Source organism: Culex quinquefasciatus, chromosome 1 (genome assembly GCF_015732765.1).
Source record: "Culex quinquefasciatus strain JHB chromosome 1, VPISU_Cqui_1.0_pri_paternal, whole genome shotgun sequence".
Lineage (NCBI taxonomy): Eukaryota > Metazoa > Arthropoda > Insecta > Diptera > Culicidae > Culex > Culex quinquefasciatus.
In genome coordinates, this window is record NC_051861.1 from 71,853,202 (window position 1) to 71,871,813 (window position 18,612).

Here is an 18,612-nt window from a genome sequence, read left to right on the forward strand (position 1 = left end):
GGATCGAACCCAAACCGACTGGGTGAGAGGCAATCACGCTTACCCCTACACCACGAGTCCCAGCAATGGCAAACTCAAAATTCCGAAAAAATACATATTTTCCATTGAAAAGAAAACACTGACAGTTTTTAAAATTCTGCCATCTTCCAATACTCAACTGTATTTTTTTTTTTTTGCAACATGTCATTTTAAGGGGAATTTAATGTAATTTTTGAATCTAACACCAGAAGGGTCCAGAAGGGAATTAACCCAGAAGGGTCATTTTTTCATTTAGAACAAAACATTTTTTTTGTAAATTTTGTGTTTTTTTCTAACTTTGCTGGGTTAATTTTTAAAGTGTAACAATGTTCTACAAAGTTGTAGAGCAGACAATTCCAAAAATTTTGATATATAAGGGGTTTGCTTGTAACCATCACGAGTTATTGCGATTTTACGAAAACAAGTTTTGTAAAAGCTACTTTTTGCGTTTCTCTTTGTTACGTCGTCCGTGTCTGTTGCGAGTGATCGTGAACGGCCATGATCAACGAGGACCAACTTTTTTAAAACTTTTTTTTTGTAAACCCGTGATAACTATTTATAACCCCTCTTTGAGAATTACTCACCTATGTTTTGACTTTCAAAAATGCCTTCTTTAATGCATGTCACGCTGAGATTGTACACTCAAAGCCCGACCATGGTAATTTTAAGAACATTTGCTAAAAATGCTGCTTATTAATTAAACCGTGGCTTTTCAGTAGAAGTATGGTAAAATAAACAAAATTGAATGGCGGCAATTACGAAATCATGATCTTTCTCTGCATATTGGAGGGTTAAAATTACCATACTGCTTTCAACATAGTAAAATTGACTGCGTGTATCAGTCAGTCCAAGCACGGAATGTCTTCAGCAAAAATACGTCGGTGCGTGTTCTCAATTTAACCCTTTGATATGGTGTAGGTCTATTCCCGTACCTGCAGAATTTTGCACTGTGACAGTTCTTTGACAGAGTTGCAGAATAGTACCATAGTACGGAAACACGCTGCGAAAAGATACTTTTTGTGGCTGCAGAATTTTGCCATTCTGCGAGTACGGGAATAGACCTTTCGTTATCGTAAAGCATTAGTCAGCTATCAGCATCCGCTCGCGTTTCAGATGCTTTAGTTGGTACTAATTAGTTATGTCTTGATGTCTTGTCGTATCTTGATGAATCATTCAGTAGCGATGAAAAAATAAATGGGATTTTTTTTAGGGAAAATAAGTTTTTATTTACACTGTTTCATGAAGCGTACACATTTGAAAGGAGCTGTGCGAACCATGAATCTATTGTCGTAAACTGCTGTTTCTAAGCTACCGTGATTTGGTGTGGTAAAAATATTCTAATCGAAAATGATTTGTAAAACGAATCACTGAGGAGATTGCCATCCCAACTTTTCAATCTTTGAACGACCGCTCCGGTGTCAGCGGAATGCTGCTGCTATTGTTGCTGATGTTTCGCTCGGACGTGGGCGTTGGACTCTGAAGTTTTTTGAACGCCACCGGATATTCGAGCTCGTCCGAGTCCATCTCGTTCTCGGACAGCGACAGCGAACCGGCGGCCCGCATGATACGCATCGACGAGCCCTTGTTCATCGGGATGGTGGACGGTTCGGACGCGTAACCGTCGTAGTAGTCGTCCTCGCTGGACGAGTAACCCCGCTCCGGGTACGTCTCCGGCACTTTGCACACAATTTGGGCCAAATCGATGAAGGAGTATCTGAAAAAAAAATGTATGAGTAATAGTGTAAGATAAAATAAACCACTTTGCTACAACTTACTCGTTCAGAGAGTGCGTCACCTTCTGGGGAACGTCCTTGACGCTCCACTGGTTGAATCGCGACAGGCGCCCACATTTGGCCATGTTTTCGAAGAAGGCCTTTCCGTGCTCGAAGCCAACGTTTTTGATCTCGTCGAAACTTCCAAACGCCAGCGTCTTGTAGGTATCGATCGGTGGCCGGATGTACTCGCAGTAATCGCTTTTCTTCACTTCCTGTTGAGGGAAATTCAAGAAAACATCTTGTCACAACTAACTCAAACTTAAGGTATAGCAACAGTCCCACAAACCTCCAACTGCCGGACGCAGGAAACGTACGCAAGCCGGGACTGAATGTCGGGCAGGTTGGGCACCTTGACGGGTGACGTGAACGGGTTCCAGCGTTTGTACAGCAGCCACCAGCCGGACAGGTCGTCGCCGTAGTCCGTCAGGTCGGTGTCGTCTTGCGAGCCAACGTCGATCGCAATTATGTGGGCTGCACCCTGGCCACGCATCACATCCGCTGCGGCGAATTGGGAGTATGGAAAATGGAACGCATTAAATCTGGTTCAATCTCGGGGGCAGGCAGGGCAAGCAAGAATGTGTTGAAATAGTGAGAACAGTGCACGGATGGACGCGACTTGCGCGGTGATTGTTGTCCGGTTTCAAGGGTGGATATTTGGGAGTTTGGTGTAAAAATACATTTCTATCGAATACAATTTTTGGTTACATTTGCTTACATAATGCGTTTTATCGGAACGTCAAAAAGCGACAAACTAAAAGATAGCACGATTACGTCGACATGTTCTTGTTTATGCCTTTCCTTTGTTAATTATGTATTTAAAACAATTAGTCCAAAAAGACTTTTCGAAAAACTAAAACTAAAGTGCCAGATCTTCACTTCTCTCCAAAACTTTGCTTAGATACTTTTTTTAATTTGGTCGTAGAAGGCTTAGATCGCATGGAATGTGTTGAAAATGTTGGTGTTTTCCACAGAGTTGCTTGGATTGGCAAGCCCAGCAACTTTTTAGAAGACAAAAAAACCCAAAAATATTTTTAAAACATCCTAATTGTAACCCAACCTAATATTCAACCAGGCCAAAAGTTACCCCTTTCTATTTGCAATAACTCATATGATGATACCAAAGCTCCAAAAATGCACTTAATTTTGCGATCTGGACCACTGTGCATTGTTCAAACTGTATTCTTAGGGGCAGAAATAATCAAATAAATACAATGAGAAAAAAATCTTGATACTTTAACACACGTCTTGTCTACTGAAAATGATTGTAGATGCATCATTCCCCTCTTCGATTTGTGTGAAACTTTGTCTTAAGAGGTAACTTTTGTCCCTGATCACGAATCCGAGGTCCGTTTTTTTATATCTCGTGACGGAGGGGCGGTACGACTCCTTTCATTTTTGAACATGCAAAAAAAAGACGCGTTTTCAATAATTTGCAGCCTGAAACGGTAATGAGATGAAAATTTGGTGTCAAAGAGACTTTTATGTAAAATTGGACTCCCAATTTGATGGCGTGCTCAAAATTCAGAAAAAAAATATTTTTCAGCGGTCAACGACGACCAACTTTTTCAAAACTTTTTTTCGTAAAATCGCGATAACTCGTGATGGGTACAAGCAAACCCCTTATATATTTTTTTTGTAACTGTCTGCTCTACAACTTTGTGGAACATTGCTATACTCTAAAAAATAACCCTGCAATGTTAGAAAAACCACGAAATTTAAAAATGTAAAATTTTGATCTAAATGAAAAAATGACCCTTCTGAGTCAATGAAGATTTGTAAAGCACATTGAATTTTCCTTAAAATTACATGTTACAATTTTTTGACAGTTGAGTAACGGAAAATAGCAGAGTTTTTAAAACTGTTGTTGTGTATTTTCGGTATTTTCCGATGAAAAATACCTTATTTCTGAATTTCGAGAACGCCATCAAATCGGACATCCAATTTTACATAAATGTCCCCTTGACAATAAATTTCCATCTCATCACCGTTTCAGGCTGCAAATTATTCAAAACCACGTCTTTTTCGCATGTTCAAATATGAAAGGGGTCGTACTGCCCCTCCGTCACGATATATAAAAAAAACGGACCTCGGATTCGTAATCAGAGTCAAAAGTGACCTCTTAGAAAAAGTTTCACGCAAAACGAAGAGGGTCGGGGCAACTGCTGTGTGAGTTGCCGGAGAATAACCCAAATATAAACAGATTCAGCTCTATCTAACCAAAACTCAAGTTTTTTAGAGACACATTTTCAATAAAAACTAACAAAAACAAACCAACCACCTTAACGACCTCCAGGTCTTTTGTGGTCTCTATTGCAAGTTTCTGCTCTAATGCTTGAATGGGGAGAGCACCCAAACCTTTTTCTACTCCAAGGAACCTTCCACCCCATGGTTCAAACTGACGACCTATGGATTGTGAGTCTAACCGCACCCAGCGATTCCACCGGAGCAGGAAGTCAACAACATTTTTTTTTTACAAATTTGAGTACCACGATATCCGAAACTAACCTCCAAATAATAAGCTTTTTACCAGACAACAATCACAGCACACAGTAAGTTAGTTTCCAATTACTTTGAATTAGTTATCGCGAGTGCGGTGTGAGTTACGGACGAGTTGAAAGAGATAAATTTTAAAAGAAACAAATTATACAAAGTATACAGAGGATTGTGTAAACTGGAAAGTGAACTAATAAGAAAGAAGGCACATAATTTACCTGGAACGTTATTAGTGTAACAACCATCTAACAGTAGATGACCATCTCTATTATCACAGATAGGAGGGAATATTCCTGCTACGGACATACTAGCACGAACATAACGCCACAGTGTCCCTAAGTGGTGTTGATCCAAATAACATTTTAGCATACAATTTAAAGAAAACAAAACAAGGATACACTACACAAAGGGAAATAATACTAGCGCTGCCTGCAAGATTATTTTGCTTTTTGAAAAGAACCAATTGCAAGAAGGCAGTGACGCAATTTTATTTTTAACCTCTGAGCCAATTGATGACGCATTGATTTCAACGGAAGTTAAACATAAACAGAAGAACAAAAACTTTATCCTACAAAATAGTTCTGAGCATTAATCATTCCGATTGCGACGTGGGTAGTCTTTTGCGAACTACTCTCGTTTGTTTTTTTTTCTTCTTTCTTTCTTTCACCAGTTCTGTTTAGCAAGCATCAAATGCAATCCAACGTAAGAAATCCTTTTCGGGTTTATTTTACAAAAATCATACACGGAAACACGGAAAAAGTTGAGTGTGTCGAGACAACCAGAGCTACTCAAATGTACTGCGCAAACAGGTTTTGTTCTTCATGTAAAACAAAAAAAAATCAATGCAAAGTGGTGTCTTTTAGTGTGAATTCATTTGTGCGCGTCACAGTTTAGAAAAAAAGGACAAGAAAGGAAAACAATATTTCAGGGACATAGAGAGAAAAAAAAGCTAGAACGGAAATGAAAACGGATAAGAAGCGTGTGATAGACACAGGTGTTTTGAAGGTTAAAGTTGAATGTACCACTACAAAATACACTACTCTAACTCACTCGGGAACTGAAGATCAGATCTCTTTGCTACCGAGATCACACGAAAGGATGTTGCTTTTCTGATATTACCAAAGGGGTCATTTGGTATTGGTTATTTGGTTTTCAAAACAATATAGTTTCAACATTTAAGAGCATGCAGTTAGGAATTGTTGATACGCACAATTTTTTTCAATTACCTTCATTTATTTTTAATTTTAAGATTCGTTTACCAATTAAAGGCTAGTATGGAGATCGGAAGGAAAGGGGTCAAGAAACAGATTTACGAACAGCAGAACAAAGGAGAGGTAGCGTTTTCTTGGGGCTTTTCTTCCCTCACTGGCTTGCTTCCGCTGCCGCTGCTGCCCATTTGAAATTTTTCTTGACCGGTTCCTTCCGATGCGCGTATACCGCTTAAGGACCGAGCCACGAAGCCTAGTGGTAACGATCCCAACTAGTAAGCGGCAGATCGGAGTTCAAATCCCGGCTCGGACCAACACAACTGGTGATCAATTCTCTTCTAGATTCAATTGCTTAGTAAAGGGAAGGTAGTGTATCGTCACCAACTGGACCTTATCCCGATACCTTAGGGAGGCGACCTATGGAATGTTAACATTAACCTTAACATGTTAACATTAAGTTCAGAATGAAATTGCCACTGAATCCGCTTTGTAAATGCCGGCCCCGATAATCTTCAAGGGAGTGATCCTTAAACAAGAAATCTATGCAGATCAAGAAACTAATTTTTGTCATTCACGTCATCTAAGACAAAATTTCACGTAATAGGAGAGAAACTTTTTCGGATTTTGGGCGATCTGACGGATCTGACTTTATTATCCGACAATAACGATATGGTACGCAACAATTTTATCGGGAATAATCGACGATACCCTAACAAACTTTTTTAAATATTTTATCAAATTTACAAGTACATGAACTCAGAAAAAAATCACAAAATAATGGAAAGTTAGGCCGTTGCAAATATTTATTGAAGTTTATGTCCACTCTAACGAAAGTCAAGAGAGGAGGGCAGAAAAAGGTAAAAAAATAAATTACAAGCCACAATGCATTATACACCTATCCAGTTGTTTTGCAATCATTAATTTCCAAAATATCAAAAAAAGATCATTTTTTTTTCGCGCGAAAAAAAGTTTCAAAGTGCATTTCAGATTGTTTTCAGTTGATTAGACTTCTATTATTTTGAAGTTTTTTGATCAAATATTGTTTTTGCCCCCTGATTTTTCGGACCGCAAATGATACATTTTCATAAATAAAAAAATAGCATAAATAGCACGAAAAGCGGATTTTACATGGAGATACATATTAGAAATGTGAAAAAATTGTTACACGAAAAATAATCAAATTTTCACTTTTCGTGCCAACTATTTTTCGACAGCTAAAAAATCCACTTTGCGCTAGGGAGCATCCTAAATTGCGTAACGTAACGCGCCTACCCCCTCGTTTTATGCAAATTTTATTATTTTGTACGAAGCGTAACACAGCCTTCGAACCCTTCCACCCAACTGCGTTACGTAATAAAAGGACGCTTCCTTTTAATGCTTTAACTTTGATATTTTAAATGAAATGGCGACGAATTGAAAAACATCAAAATTAAGTGGCTTCAGAAAAACAGACGTGAATGTAGTTTTAAGTCAAGTAAACTATTAGAGTACACTGAAACCCCGATGGTTTGACACCAACTGTTATCGAACTTTTTAGTTTGACACCCTCTTTACACAGAGTTTACACTTACTACCAAAAGTTTTGTTTGATAGTATGAGCGATCATGGTCTGATCTGCATGATCTGATTTGAAGACGAATATAAGTTTAATCGACTGATATCGTTCAATGATGAATCAAACGAACTGTTTTTTTCACGGTCATGTTCTGACCGGTGAATTTGTGGGTGTGTGCGCGCGCGACAAATGTGACTAGCGTCGATGTGCGTAACATTTAGCTCTCTATAGTCACAGTAGTACAACAATCGTTAGCCTCACCTAATTGAGATGGTTATATACTGTTAGAAGGTGTTTGTTTAGGTGTGTATGTGTGAATGTCAATTGTTATTGTAAACTTCAAACGAAAGCAATTTGTTAGCGTGTTTCACTGGGAAGCGTCTACTGCTACGACTACAAACTGATCGAGAAAGCAAATGAAGAAAATTTTAGAGTGTAATCAACGAATGAAGTTAAGGGGTTATATACATGTAGAAAATCACAAAATTTCATATTACAGACAATTTATTGAATCCACTAAAAAGATGATTTTCAATCACCCTAGGAAGTTTCATGAAGATAATACATGATTGAACTGAGTTAGAGACGATTTTAAGATCAACATTTTGCCGTGCGCAAAGCGGACTGTCAAACTTTCTGAGCGTTTTTCTCGAAACGCCGAGTTGATTTACAGGTGCCACGATATCTCGAGATGGAATGGACTAAAATGGCTGAAATTCGGGGTGAAGACTATCAAGACTTATCCTGTGTCCATGACGAAGTCCGATTTTGAAATTTTGAGATTTGGTCAAGGCAGTGTTGAGATATCGTGGCACCCGTTTTTTGAAACTTCTAACTTCAAATAGCTATATCTCGGCATGGGTACTACCAAATGACTTCAAATTTGTTTTGATAATAGATGAAAATGTATATTGTAATGTCTTGAAAACAGATTTTAAATAAAATTAAGTGTGTGCTCACACCAACCTCCGACTTTTTTGTGTCGATTTACATGTATGTAACCCCTTAACAAAAAATAAACTACCCTCAAAGAGGAATGTGAACATGAGAGCGTAGAAAGATGTTGTGGTGGGTAAAAACAAATGCGAAAGGGAAATAGTTGATTTAATAATTACCTGGTAGGTTATTCACATAACCGCCGTCCAAGAGCAGATGTCCATCTTTCGGATCACACAGCGGGGGCATGTACCCGCTAAGCGACATGGACGATCGAACATAACGCCAGAGGGACCCTGTGTTTAACGTTTAGTTCAACGTGTTTTCATTGGTTATGATTATTTTTGTTTTGTTGATTGTAATCACGTCATTTTATAATGTAATGAAAAATTAATACAAAGGTTGTAATTTTGCGAACGAACTAACAACAACATTAAAAAATGTGGAAGAAAAAATGGAAAGAGACATTCGAAAAAGACGGCACGCTTTCGTTCTCGCGGAAATTTTCAACCCTCAGAACATATTTCATGGGACAAAGGAATCAAAAAACAACATCAACAGGGTAAAACAGTTTCGTGCTGCTGCAAAGAAAGTAAAACATTACCGTGAGTGTGCGTCCGCGCGCAGCTAGCTGAAATGTCGGTGGTAAGCGTAAAGTACGGAATCCACAGGTCCTCGATGCAAACGTCCCCGAAGGTCCCGTGGATGGTTTGGTTGAAATCTCTGCCGGAGAACATTGACGTGATGGGATAGGTCAGGTCCAGCAGCTGACGACCCCACTGGGTCATTTTCTGAAAGTTGGGTAAACAAAATGGTGTAGAGATTTATGAACTCCACGAACCAGCCTCAACAACCTACCTTGCACCACTCCCTGGCCTTTTGCGTGACCGTAGTGATGTTTTTCTCCGAACACCAGAGGGCACCCATAAATGCACCGATGCTGACGCCGCCCACCATGTCGATCGGAATTCCGGCTTCCTGAATCGCGCGGAACATACCCACGTGGGCCGCTCCTCGTGCGCCACCTCCGCCAAGCACCAACCCAACCGAATTTCCCGTCAACCATCGGGCCAGTCGCGAAAAGTCCGAGTGGATGTTCGGTTCTGACATGAGCACCTTGCTGTACAAGTCGTTCTGGAATAAAACACACGCAAAAAAGGCGTTTACAGAGATACACTTGAATCGAATCAATTAACTTTCTTACAATGCGGTACTGACTACGTCGCGTAAACATGCGCTTAGGACATTGGATGTGATGATGCCGCGTCACCCAGGCCCGCATGTTGAGCCAACTGGTCGTGTTGCTCGGTCGGGCAGCGCCCTCGTGGTGCAACAGGACCAACTCTTTGGCCGTCCTGATCGCCAGCCGGTCAATCTCCTTCTCGAGCTTACCGATCGTTGGCGGACGATCACCGACACCGACGATCAGAATTACGTCAGCCTGCCTCAGGCAACGCTGCGTCCACGGACCAAACGTGAGATCGCACTGATACAGCGCAATGTTGTGCCGATCCTCCTGCTGGCCAAGCCAGCTGGTCAACCGATATTCGTTGGATTGTTCCATGATCTGGGGACCAAGGGTTTTGCGCACCACCTCCGAGGTCAACCTCAGCGTTGAACCGATGGCACAGAGAGAGTGGTATAGCTCGTATGTGAACGCGGTCAGCGGCACGTCCTCGCTGATGCCGACGATCGCAACCGTAGAGTAACGATGCAAAATTTGCTGATTCGTATCGAACGGAACTGTCGTCAACGCGCTCCCGGTAATTGATCGAGACTGCATCGATCCCAGGATGCGATGGCTAAGTAAACTGATCAGCTGAGTCACTACGATTGGATACTTGAATTTGATCGCGTTGAACAGACCTTCCGGCAGCTTTGCCAGCTCGGAATCTCTGACGGCCATCACGGTTGTGGTGCGGGACGTCTCCGTGATCATTTCGACGATTCCAATTAAGTCTCCTTTGCCGTATTCGCCTACAATCTCCTTCTTGCCGTTCGTGTGAGTGATGACTGACCGAAGACGGCCATTCAGCACGATGTACGTGCAATCGCTGGTCTCATCCTGGCGATAAACCGCCCGACCAGACTCCAAAAAGTTCCAATCCAGTGCAAAATCACACTGCCGAACCAGAGGCGACAAACGCTTCACGACGCTATCGGCAATATCCAGCACTACGGCTGGGCGTTCCCGCATTATGCTGCAAAGAGTAACACATATGAAAAAATTTAAATAAATGAAAACAAATCAACACTTACCTGTAGATCACTTCCTTGCTTAGCAGTCCCACCCGCGAATAGTGCTTGGCTTTGATCGTGTACAAACTGCTTTCGCCCGTCAAAACGGCCAATCCTCCAACGACATCACCCGGATGGATGGTAACTGTGTGACTATCGGACTTGTCCAACTTTTTGTTGCACCCGGGATTGATTTGCGGATACTGGGCAAGTGTCAATCCGCCACTGATGACGAATATCAGCATGACGTCCTGAAAAAATTACAAGAATTAGTTTCAAGGCCAAGTTAAATCTTCCCCTTCTTACATCACTTCTGGCCTGGTGCGTAAGCGTTGTCCCCGGTGCAATCTCCTTAAGCACAATGTTGTCCTCGATAAAAGGCCGGTCTTCCTCCCGCAGACCCAGCTCCTTGAGGAACCCCTCAATGGCGATAGACTTCATCAGCGCTTCCTCCATCGGTTCACTCGGCAGGGCCGACGTCCGCCGGCTGGCAATGTGATCGGCCAAATCGGCCAACATGTCCGGCCGGATCTCGCTGGCACTGCTCAGCTGGCCAACCAACGAATGCGACGGCTGAATCTGGACGTCCGAAGGAACGCGCCGATGGCCGGGACTGTTCTTCATCGGAACGGAAACCTTCTTGCGTTGTGAGGAACACTGAATGTACTCCGTGCTCAGTCCAAGATAATTGTGCAGCGCTGTGATCGTGACCCGCTGCAATCGAATCATGATGACCTGAATCACCCGAACCAACAGGTCCGGACTTTCGTCAAACACCTCCTTGAAGGCGAACATGGGCAACCGGATGACCTGCGAGTTCTCCATGGCCCTTGCGGTCACCGTTTTGTACTGACTAGTATTGCCCACAAGCACATCGATAAAGCTCAACAACGACGTCACCGACTCACCCTTACGAACCACCTTCAACGCAATCGAACTTCCGTCTGGATTATTCAGAAACACATTGATCTGTCCTGACTGCACGATAAACACGCTATCATCCGCGTCACCAACCTTGATCAGCGACTCACCCGCAATTAAATTTATAATCTCGGTGTGCTTGCAAATCTTCAAGAAAACCGGCTTCTCAAAGTGACCAAAAATGCGTATGCTCTGCAGCATGTACAGCGCATCCGGTGGAACCTTGTCGTTGCCCTCGGCCGCTTCCTCCAGATACTCGGCCGGCGGTTCCACAACCTGCAACTGGATCGGGTCGTTGTCGCGGCGCATGTGTAGCAGCCGCTTTGCGAACCGCATCACGGCCTTCCGCTTGCGGCCCTGCCCGCCGTACGCCTGGCCCGAGATGGACTTCATCTTGCGCAGCATCCGCCGGCCGTAAAACATCATCTTGTCGCGCTTGCGAAAGCGCAGCTGGGACGAGTCATAGTTCTGGAACAGCAGCTGGGCGGCCTTGTCGCGCAGTTCTGGAGAAAGTGAAGGCAAGTTTAGTAAAGTATATTTTTTTATTCAAATAATCTAAACTTTAACGGTAACATCGAATGACAGGATTGTCAGAAAAACATGTATGAACTGAAGTCATTTGGCAGAAATGCCCAATCTTTATGTTTTTCAATATTTGAAAGACGATTTACCAACTGTTGTCAAACGTACGGGGCCACTTTATAGTTTGACACCTCTTTTTACACGAAGTTCATACACACACACACACACACACACACACACACACACACACACACACACCCTACCAAACGTTTAGTTTGATAGTGTGCGTGAGCGCGACGTACTGTCACTTTTTACACGAGACTCACACTCACTATCACACCAAACGTTTGGTAGTGTGTGTGAGCTCCGTGTAAAGAGGGTGTCTTAAAATTTACCCCATTCGTTCGACAAAAATTGGTGTCAAACCATCGGGGTTTCAGTGTACTTGTTCGGTAAGTGGACTAAGGCTGGTCACTAACTGGGCAGAACAAAAATGACAGTGGACCATCGATGTACAACATTTTCTTAGTAAAATAATTTAAAATAACAGTTATTCTAATTTGTTTTAAGTTTCTTTTAAGGTGAAGCCGTTGATCATTTTCGATAAAAAATAATCATCACTCTAAAATGCTCTGTATCTCATTAAATTTAACGAATTTCTGCACCAAAATGAATCAGCATGTGTCGGTTGTTGCCTTCTTGAAGCCATTGAAGGAATTTTTTATCTAAATCAATTGTGCTTCAAAATTTATATAATTTTGTGGTACAGTCATTGACGTCCTAGTTGGCAATCATTGATTAATGACGATTTCCATAACTTCGCAAGGCATGGGATTATCGTTACCAAAATGAATCAAGGGGGGGTAGTATTCTAAACATTTTGTAGAAGAAATTTTGTCAAAATATTGATAGGGGCGCAAAATTTATATCTTTGAACGAAAAATCATGGCAATGATGGAAGTTTTAATTGTGACTTGAAATCACATACAAATTAAAAAAAAAAGATTTTTACTTTGAACTTGATTTTAACATCCACTCGGTCATTTTCTTTTGTTATTGTTTCTGACGTTTGTCTGTTTTTTTTTATTTCCAGAGTTTTTTTTAAAGGACCTATAAGCTATTGTGTTTTATTTGTTTATAGGACCTATTCAAAAAAACTCTAGATTTTTAATCGACCGCCCAGTTTGAAATCTAGAGTTCTTTCGAAAAGGTCCTATAAGCTATTGTTTCATATGTTTATAGGACCTTTTCAAAAAAAAAAACTCAAGAAACCAGTTCAGTTAAGGCTCTGAAAGGTATCATTCCCAGCCGACCATGTTTGCTTTAGAAAAACGTTCAAATATTGATTCAGAATGTATCATTTTTTATTATTATTATTATTATTATTATTATTATTATTTATTCAGTTTTTCTCTTCCATGTACATTCATTTTGTTGAAATATTATTGAGTGTCCAATCACAATCGATTACTTTTCACCTCAATTTTAAATACTAGCAACTTTCATTTATTCATGAAATATTGTAGCTTTCGCTATTCAGTGATTTCAAATGTAGGAGGTCCTACATGTACAAAAGGGAAAGAATCTATGACATTTCCCCGAAACCCACATTCCCGAAAAGACATTTCCCCGAATGCCACATCTCCGAAAAGACACTTTCCCGAAATGTCATTTACCCGAAAATCATTTCCCCGAATAATCCATTTCCCCGAATGGCCACATCCCCGAATGGCGACTTCCCCTAAAAACCATTTTCCCGAATGGCCACTTTCCCTAATTTTCCACATCCCCGAAAATCATTTTCCCGAATGACCATATCCCCGAACGACCATTTTCCCGAACGCCACTTCCCCGAACCCGGTCAGGCGGGTACGCCCGTTGCCCAGAACCGCGCGCGCGGTTCTGGACAACGGGCATACCCGCCTGACCGGGTTCGGGGAAGTGGCGATCAATGAAGTATCATGCGCGCGCGGTTCTGGACAACGGGCATACCCGCCTGACCGGGTTCGGGAAAGTGGCGATCAATGAAGTATCATGTTCACAATTGAACGTTCAAAAAATTCCGAGTTTTTTACGAGCATTTTATTCCAGCTTCACTTAAATTTTGAATATTTTCCAAGTCTGTGGAGTTAAAGGATTCGAATTCCGAATTCTGATATTTAGTTACTCCAACTGACTTTCAAAAAGAACTGACTCCGCCGAATCCAACAAAAACTCCGACTATGACAAATGATCTAGAGAAGGAGAACATCTTGAGCAAAGTACATATATCTAATGAACAAATCTAAATAGCTGCGTTGCCTATTTTTCTCATTTCGTCGCAGTCGAGCTAACTTATCGTACGTCGATTTTGGGCCAAATTGAATTAAGAAAGCCAATTTTGTGCAGCTCACAATGCCTCATCTTTTGACCTACATAGATACCCAAAATTCGATTTCAATTCTGGGATATTCAATAAAAACCTAAAAATGTCGTCTCGTGCTAACTTGATACACTCTGAAAATTGCTGTAACTGGCCAAAGAGGTTTCAGATCAGAATGCGTTTGACACACGTACATGCCCGACTACCGTGAACGTTTGTAATTATAACCTCAGCAACCAAATTCAAACAAATTTCAGGACAATGCACAGAATGGTCAACCAAATAAAACGTGTTTGTTATCGTTTACATAGCGTGCTCTATTTTTCGTTTATTAAAGGTCAAACACTAACACGCTTTTTTCTCGGAACGTCAAAAAGCGACAAACGACAAGATAGCACGACAGCGTCGATTTAATACATTGATCATTTCGCTTTTTTTTGCATTTAGTTGAAAATCAAAATACAGTCCAGACTCGGTTATCCAAAGGCCTTGTCAAAAGTTCACTTCGAGTAAAAACCCACAAATTACTTTAACCCCTTCCCGCCCAGAGCAAAATCTATATTTTTTACGTTTTTCATCATTACTCGTAACAGGATCGATCAAATTGGATGAAATTTTAATGGTTCTACGGTTATTTGTTTTTTCTTTTTTTCATGTTTAAAAACACACGCAGGAGAATTTGATATTAAGGTAAAAAAAATCCCAAAAAACAATTTAGTTTATATCTAAGTTCCGTAGTAACACTTCAATAGGGCGAATCTGCGTTTGTAAACAAACAGTCTATCCCCCTCTTACTTGACGTGAACTGTCACTTGAGCAAAAGGGATAGACTGCTTGTTTACAAACGCAAATTCGCCCTATTGAACTGTTACTACGGAGTTAATATCATTTGGGAAAATGGAACTTTCGGAGAAATAATCAATCGGGTATATGTAAATTCGGGAAAACGACAGTTCGGTAAAATGGCCATTCAGGTAAATGACATTCGGGGATATGGAATTTTCGGGAAAATGATTTTCGGGGATGTGGAAATTTCGGGAAAATGATTTTCGGGGATGTAGAAATTTCGGGAAAATGATTTTCGGGGAAATGGCACTTTCGGGGAAATGATTTTCGGGAATGTGGAATTTTCGGGAAAATGATTTTCGGGGATATGGGATTCGGGAAAGTGGGATTCGGGAATAAGGGATAAAACCAAGGGAAAAGGGATACCTTAAAACTAACTTATAATTTATATAAAGAGCGGATCAATGCAGCTGAAGACTGCAATGATTTTTGTCGAAATGCATCAATTATCTTATTGGACATAACATCCAAAGTGTCAACTTCGGCTAATTGATGAAGTTCACTGGTGCTGAACCAGGGAGGAAGTTTCAGAATCATTTTCAGAATTTTTCTGAATCCTTTGAAGTGTTTTCTTCCTGGTTAAGTAACAGCTTGTCCAGATCGGCACAGCATAAAGCATGGCAGGTCTGAAAATTTGTTTATAAATTTACAGTTTATTCTTGAGACAAAGTCTAGAATTCCTGTTTATAAGGGGATAAGAATGTATCATTAAAACAACGGTTTTCTTTGTGTTGTTTGTAGAAGCATTTTTTGTGGTTGTCAAAAGATAGGCTAAGACCACAGTCGGTTCATCTGGCCATAGAAGCATTTTACATATCGTGAATTATTCTTCATTTCAATTTACTATTTCTGGACCCAAAATTCAGACCCATCATTGACAGTCATTGCCCCAAGAGTGAATTACACCATCTACGATTTTAGACAACGTCCAGATACCGAACAAGCACCGTATCATTTTGAAAATGTATAAAAGACGTGCTCCATAATTTCTTTTAACTTTTAACGACTGTTAATCGTCCTTTTTATCGGCTTGGCAGTGCGCCACGACTGTCAAGCCGACAAAAAGGACGGTCAAATAAAAATCAAACCATCCACATTAACGACCCCGGGTCTTTTGTGGTCTCTATTGCAAGTTTCTGCTCGAACCTAGGAGTCCGAAGGCTTGAATGGGGAGAGCACCCAAACCTCTTTCTACTCCAAGGAACCTTCCACCCCAGTGTTTGAACTGACGACCTTCGGATTGTGAGTCCAACCGCCGCCAGCGATTCCACCGGAGTAGGCATGGTTTAGTGTGTTGTTTGTACTTATGGCATGGAGACGACTCCTACACCTGGAATGACTTAACGGCCTAACAACCAAGGCCGGGACCGACATTTTACTTCCTCATCCGATGGAAGGTTGCAGCAGATGGGAATCGAACCCAGAATCATCCACTTACTAAGCGGACAGCGTAACCATTCGGCCACGCACTGCCACCAAGGACGGTATGTACTCCATAAAATAAGTCACATTTTTACTTCTCATTTTTTACTGAGAAAAAACACCTTGCGGTCTTTCAAGTAATAAAGCTAAACTTAGAAATAGTTCAAGGGGTTATTTTCAAAGTTTTAAATGTAGGTTTGGCTTGCTGCGCACAAACCTACCAATTATTTTAAAGTTTATAGCTTTTGTGATGTTTGAGGTAAGGTGCAGCCCAAACTATGTAATGACAAATGAGGCAGGTGTCACGTAGTTGTGATGAGTAATATTATTCATTGATGAGTATATCTCTGGTTACTGTAAAGTTCGAACTTATTTAAAATATAACAATACTAGGGTTAATTAACAATATGTTCTTATAGTCATCACGACCAATCAAAAAATCAAATTATTCGCTCTACAACTGACGACCTTTGGATTGTTAGTCCAACTGCCTACCAGCGACTCCACCGAGGCAGGACCCAGGGAGACGACGCCTACACCTGGACTGAGCTAACGACCTAACCTTTTGGTTAGTCCGGGGCTAACATTTACTTCCCGTCCGACGGAAGGCGTGATCAGACAAATTTCGTCTCAAAATTTGCCACCGTGACCTTCTGGGATCAAACCCAGGCCGACTGGGTGAGAGGCAACCACACTTACCCCTATACCACGGTCCCGGTCTTAATCACGACCACCGACTCTAATTTTATTTTTCTCCGAAGCATATATAATTTTATTTGTATTTCAGTAAAGAATCCTTTAAATAACGTTCAGGTGGAAAATGTAAAACATTCTAGATATCCGTAGATGTAGATATTCCGTAAACTGAACAAGAATCGATTATCGATTATCGACTACTTCTATTTCATTTAGTGATATTTTGATGAATTTGTACCGTTAGTTAAGCTTATTTACTTGTTTTATTTTATTCCAAAATAAAAACATTTATAGTAGAATATTCAATAAAATAACAATGACAAGCAACTAAATAAAAACTTACTTTTCAAGTAGATGCGTCTCCAGCAGTACAGGCCAAAAATCGTGGCAATAAAGAGCAAAAGTAAGCTCAATGACCAGGCAAACTGTAACGAAACGTAATTCAATGAATACATTTTCATTCTCCTGTCTGGATGCACAGAATAATTAAATTCAATAAAGTGTAAAGCACAGACGACACTTGCGGGTAATGTGTACGGAAGAGCCGATGAAAAAAATATATTACAAACTATCAAAACCAAAAAAAGAACATTACGCACATTTTCTCTAAGCTCTTCTGCGATTATCGTATACCACGAGTCCTTCAGGATAGTTCCGTAATCGGAGTACGACCGCTTGACCAGCCCGACGATGTCCATATCGGCAGCTCCTCCGTCGGGGCGCAGTCCCAGGTAGGAAAGATTTTAGCTGCGATAAATGGCGACTGTTTTTCACACTGTCACACTGCACTGGCTGACACATCAAGGACGACACATAGTTCTTTCTGCTAGATCAACGCACAAAATAGGAAGCAATCCCAACCGAAGCTAATCTTCCGCGATTATCTAACGAAAATTGGTGAAACTTTTGCACTTTCCCGAGATTATTGTTCGCTTTATTCGAGAGAACGAAAAAATCTGATACGCAGCAGCTGCGGATTGTTTTTGTACAGAAAGAAAAATAATGACTGACAAGCTGCCTGATGATGTTCAATGATGACGTCTACGAAACGAAACAAAACGAGGGATTGACTGAAGCAATGCCAATTATACAGACAAAAATGTTGTATTTGCAGACTTTTCGACTGCAAAAATCCTCTTTCACTCTTGGGCCAATGACTATCAATGGTTCAGAAATAGTAAATTGAATTGATTGATTGATTTTTTATTCGGTAGGAAAAGCCACCAAAACAGTAGTGTCGGCCTGTGAGGGTCAATCGGACCGCGCACTGGACTCACAATCCAGAGGTCGCCGGTTCGAATTCTAAGTGTTAATATAGATATTCGGTGCCCTCTCCCCGTGCCCATTCCATCAAACTTAGGAGACCCGGGAGGCGGAGTCTTGTCGCAAAAAGAACGATACACGCCTGTGGGGACCGTTGACGAAACCGCAAGGTTTAAGAGGGCCACATTATAGGGACCATCCATAAACCACGTGGACACTTTTTTGGGAATCTGTCAACCCCCCCCCTCCCCCTCGTGGACAATTGTCCATACAAAAAAAATATTTTTGTATGGATCGTGGACAATCGCCATACCCCCAAAGTGTCCACGTGGTTTATGGATGGTCCCATATGGTGTT

General features: G+C 41.1%; 1 protein-coding gene across 2 annotated transcripts; it reads right to left on the reverse strand.

The window, feature by feature from the left end:
- Positions 1 to 1,218: 1,218 nt before the first annotated feature.
- Positions 1,219 to 17,987, reverse strand: LOC6034476 (neuropathy target esterase sws). 2 transcript variants are annotated; one of them, XM_038266995.1, is made up of 11 exons: positions 17,592 to 17,987; positions 17,336 to 17,417; positions 10,530 to 11,647; positions 10,245 to 10,474; positions 9,190 to 10,186; positions 8,844 to 9,119; positions 8,590 to 8,776; positions 4,505 to 4,621; positions 2,080 to 2,291; positions 1,794 to 2,005; positions 1,219 to 1,732 (listed from the first exon to the last, which is right to left on the reverse strand). In XM_038266995.1, the coding sequence occupies exons 1-11, from the start codon at positions 17,688 to 17,690 to the stop codon at positions 1,411 to 1,413; spliced, it is 3,852 nt and encodes a 1,283-aa protein (XP_038122923.1). In that variant the 5' UTR covers positions 17,691 to 17,987; the 3' UTR covers positions 1,219 to 1,410. The 2 variants fall into 2 exon arrangements, with proteins under 2 accessions (XP_038122923.1, XP_001844786.1); XM_001844734.2 differs by lacking the exon at positions 4,505 to 4,621 and adding an exon at positions 8,165 to 8,281.
- Between the last annotated feature and the right edge of the window lie 625 nt (positions 17,988 to 18,612).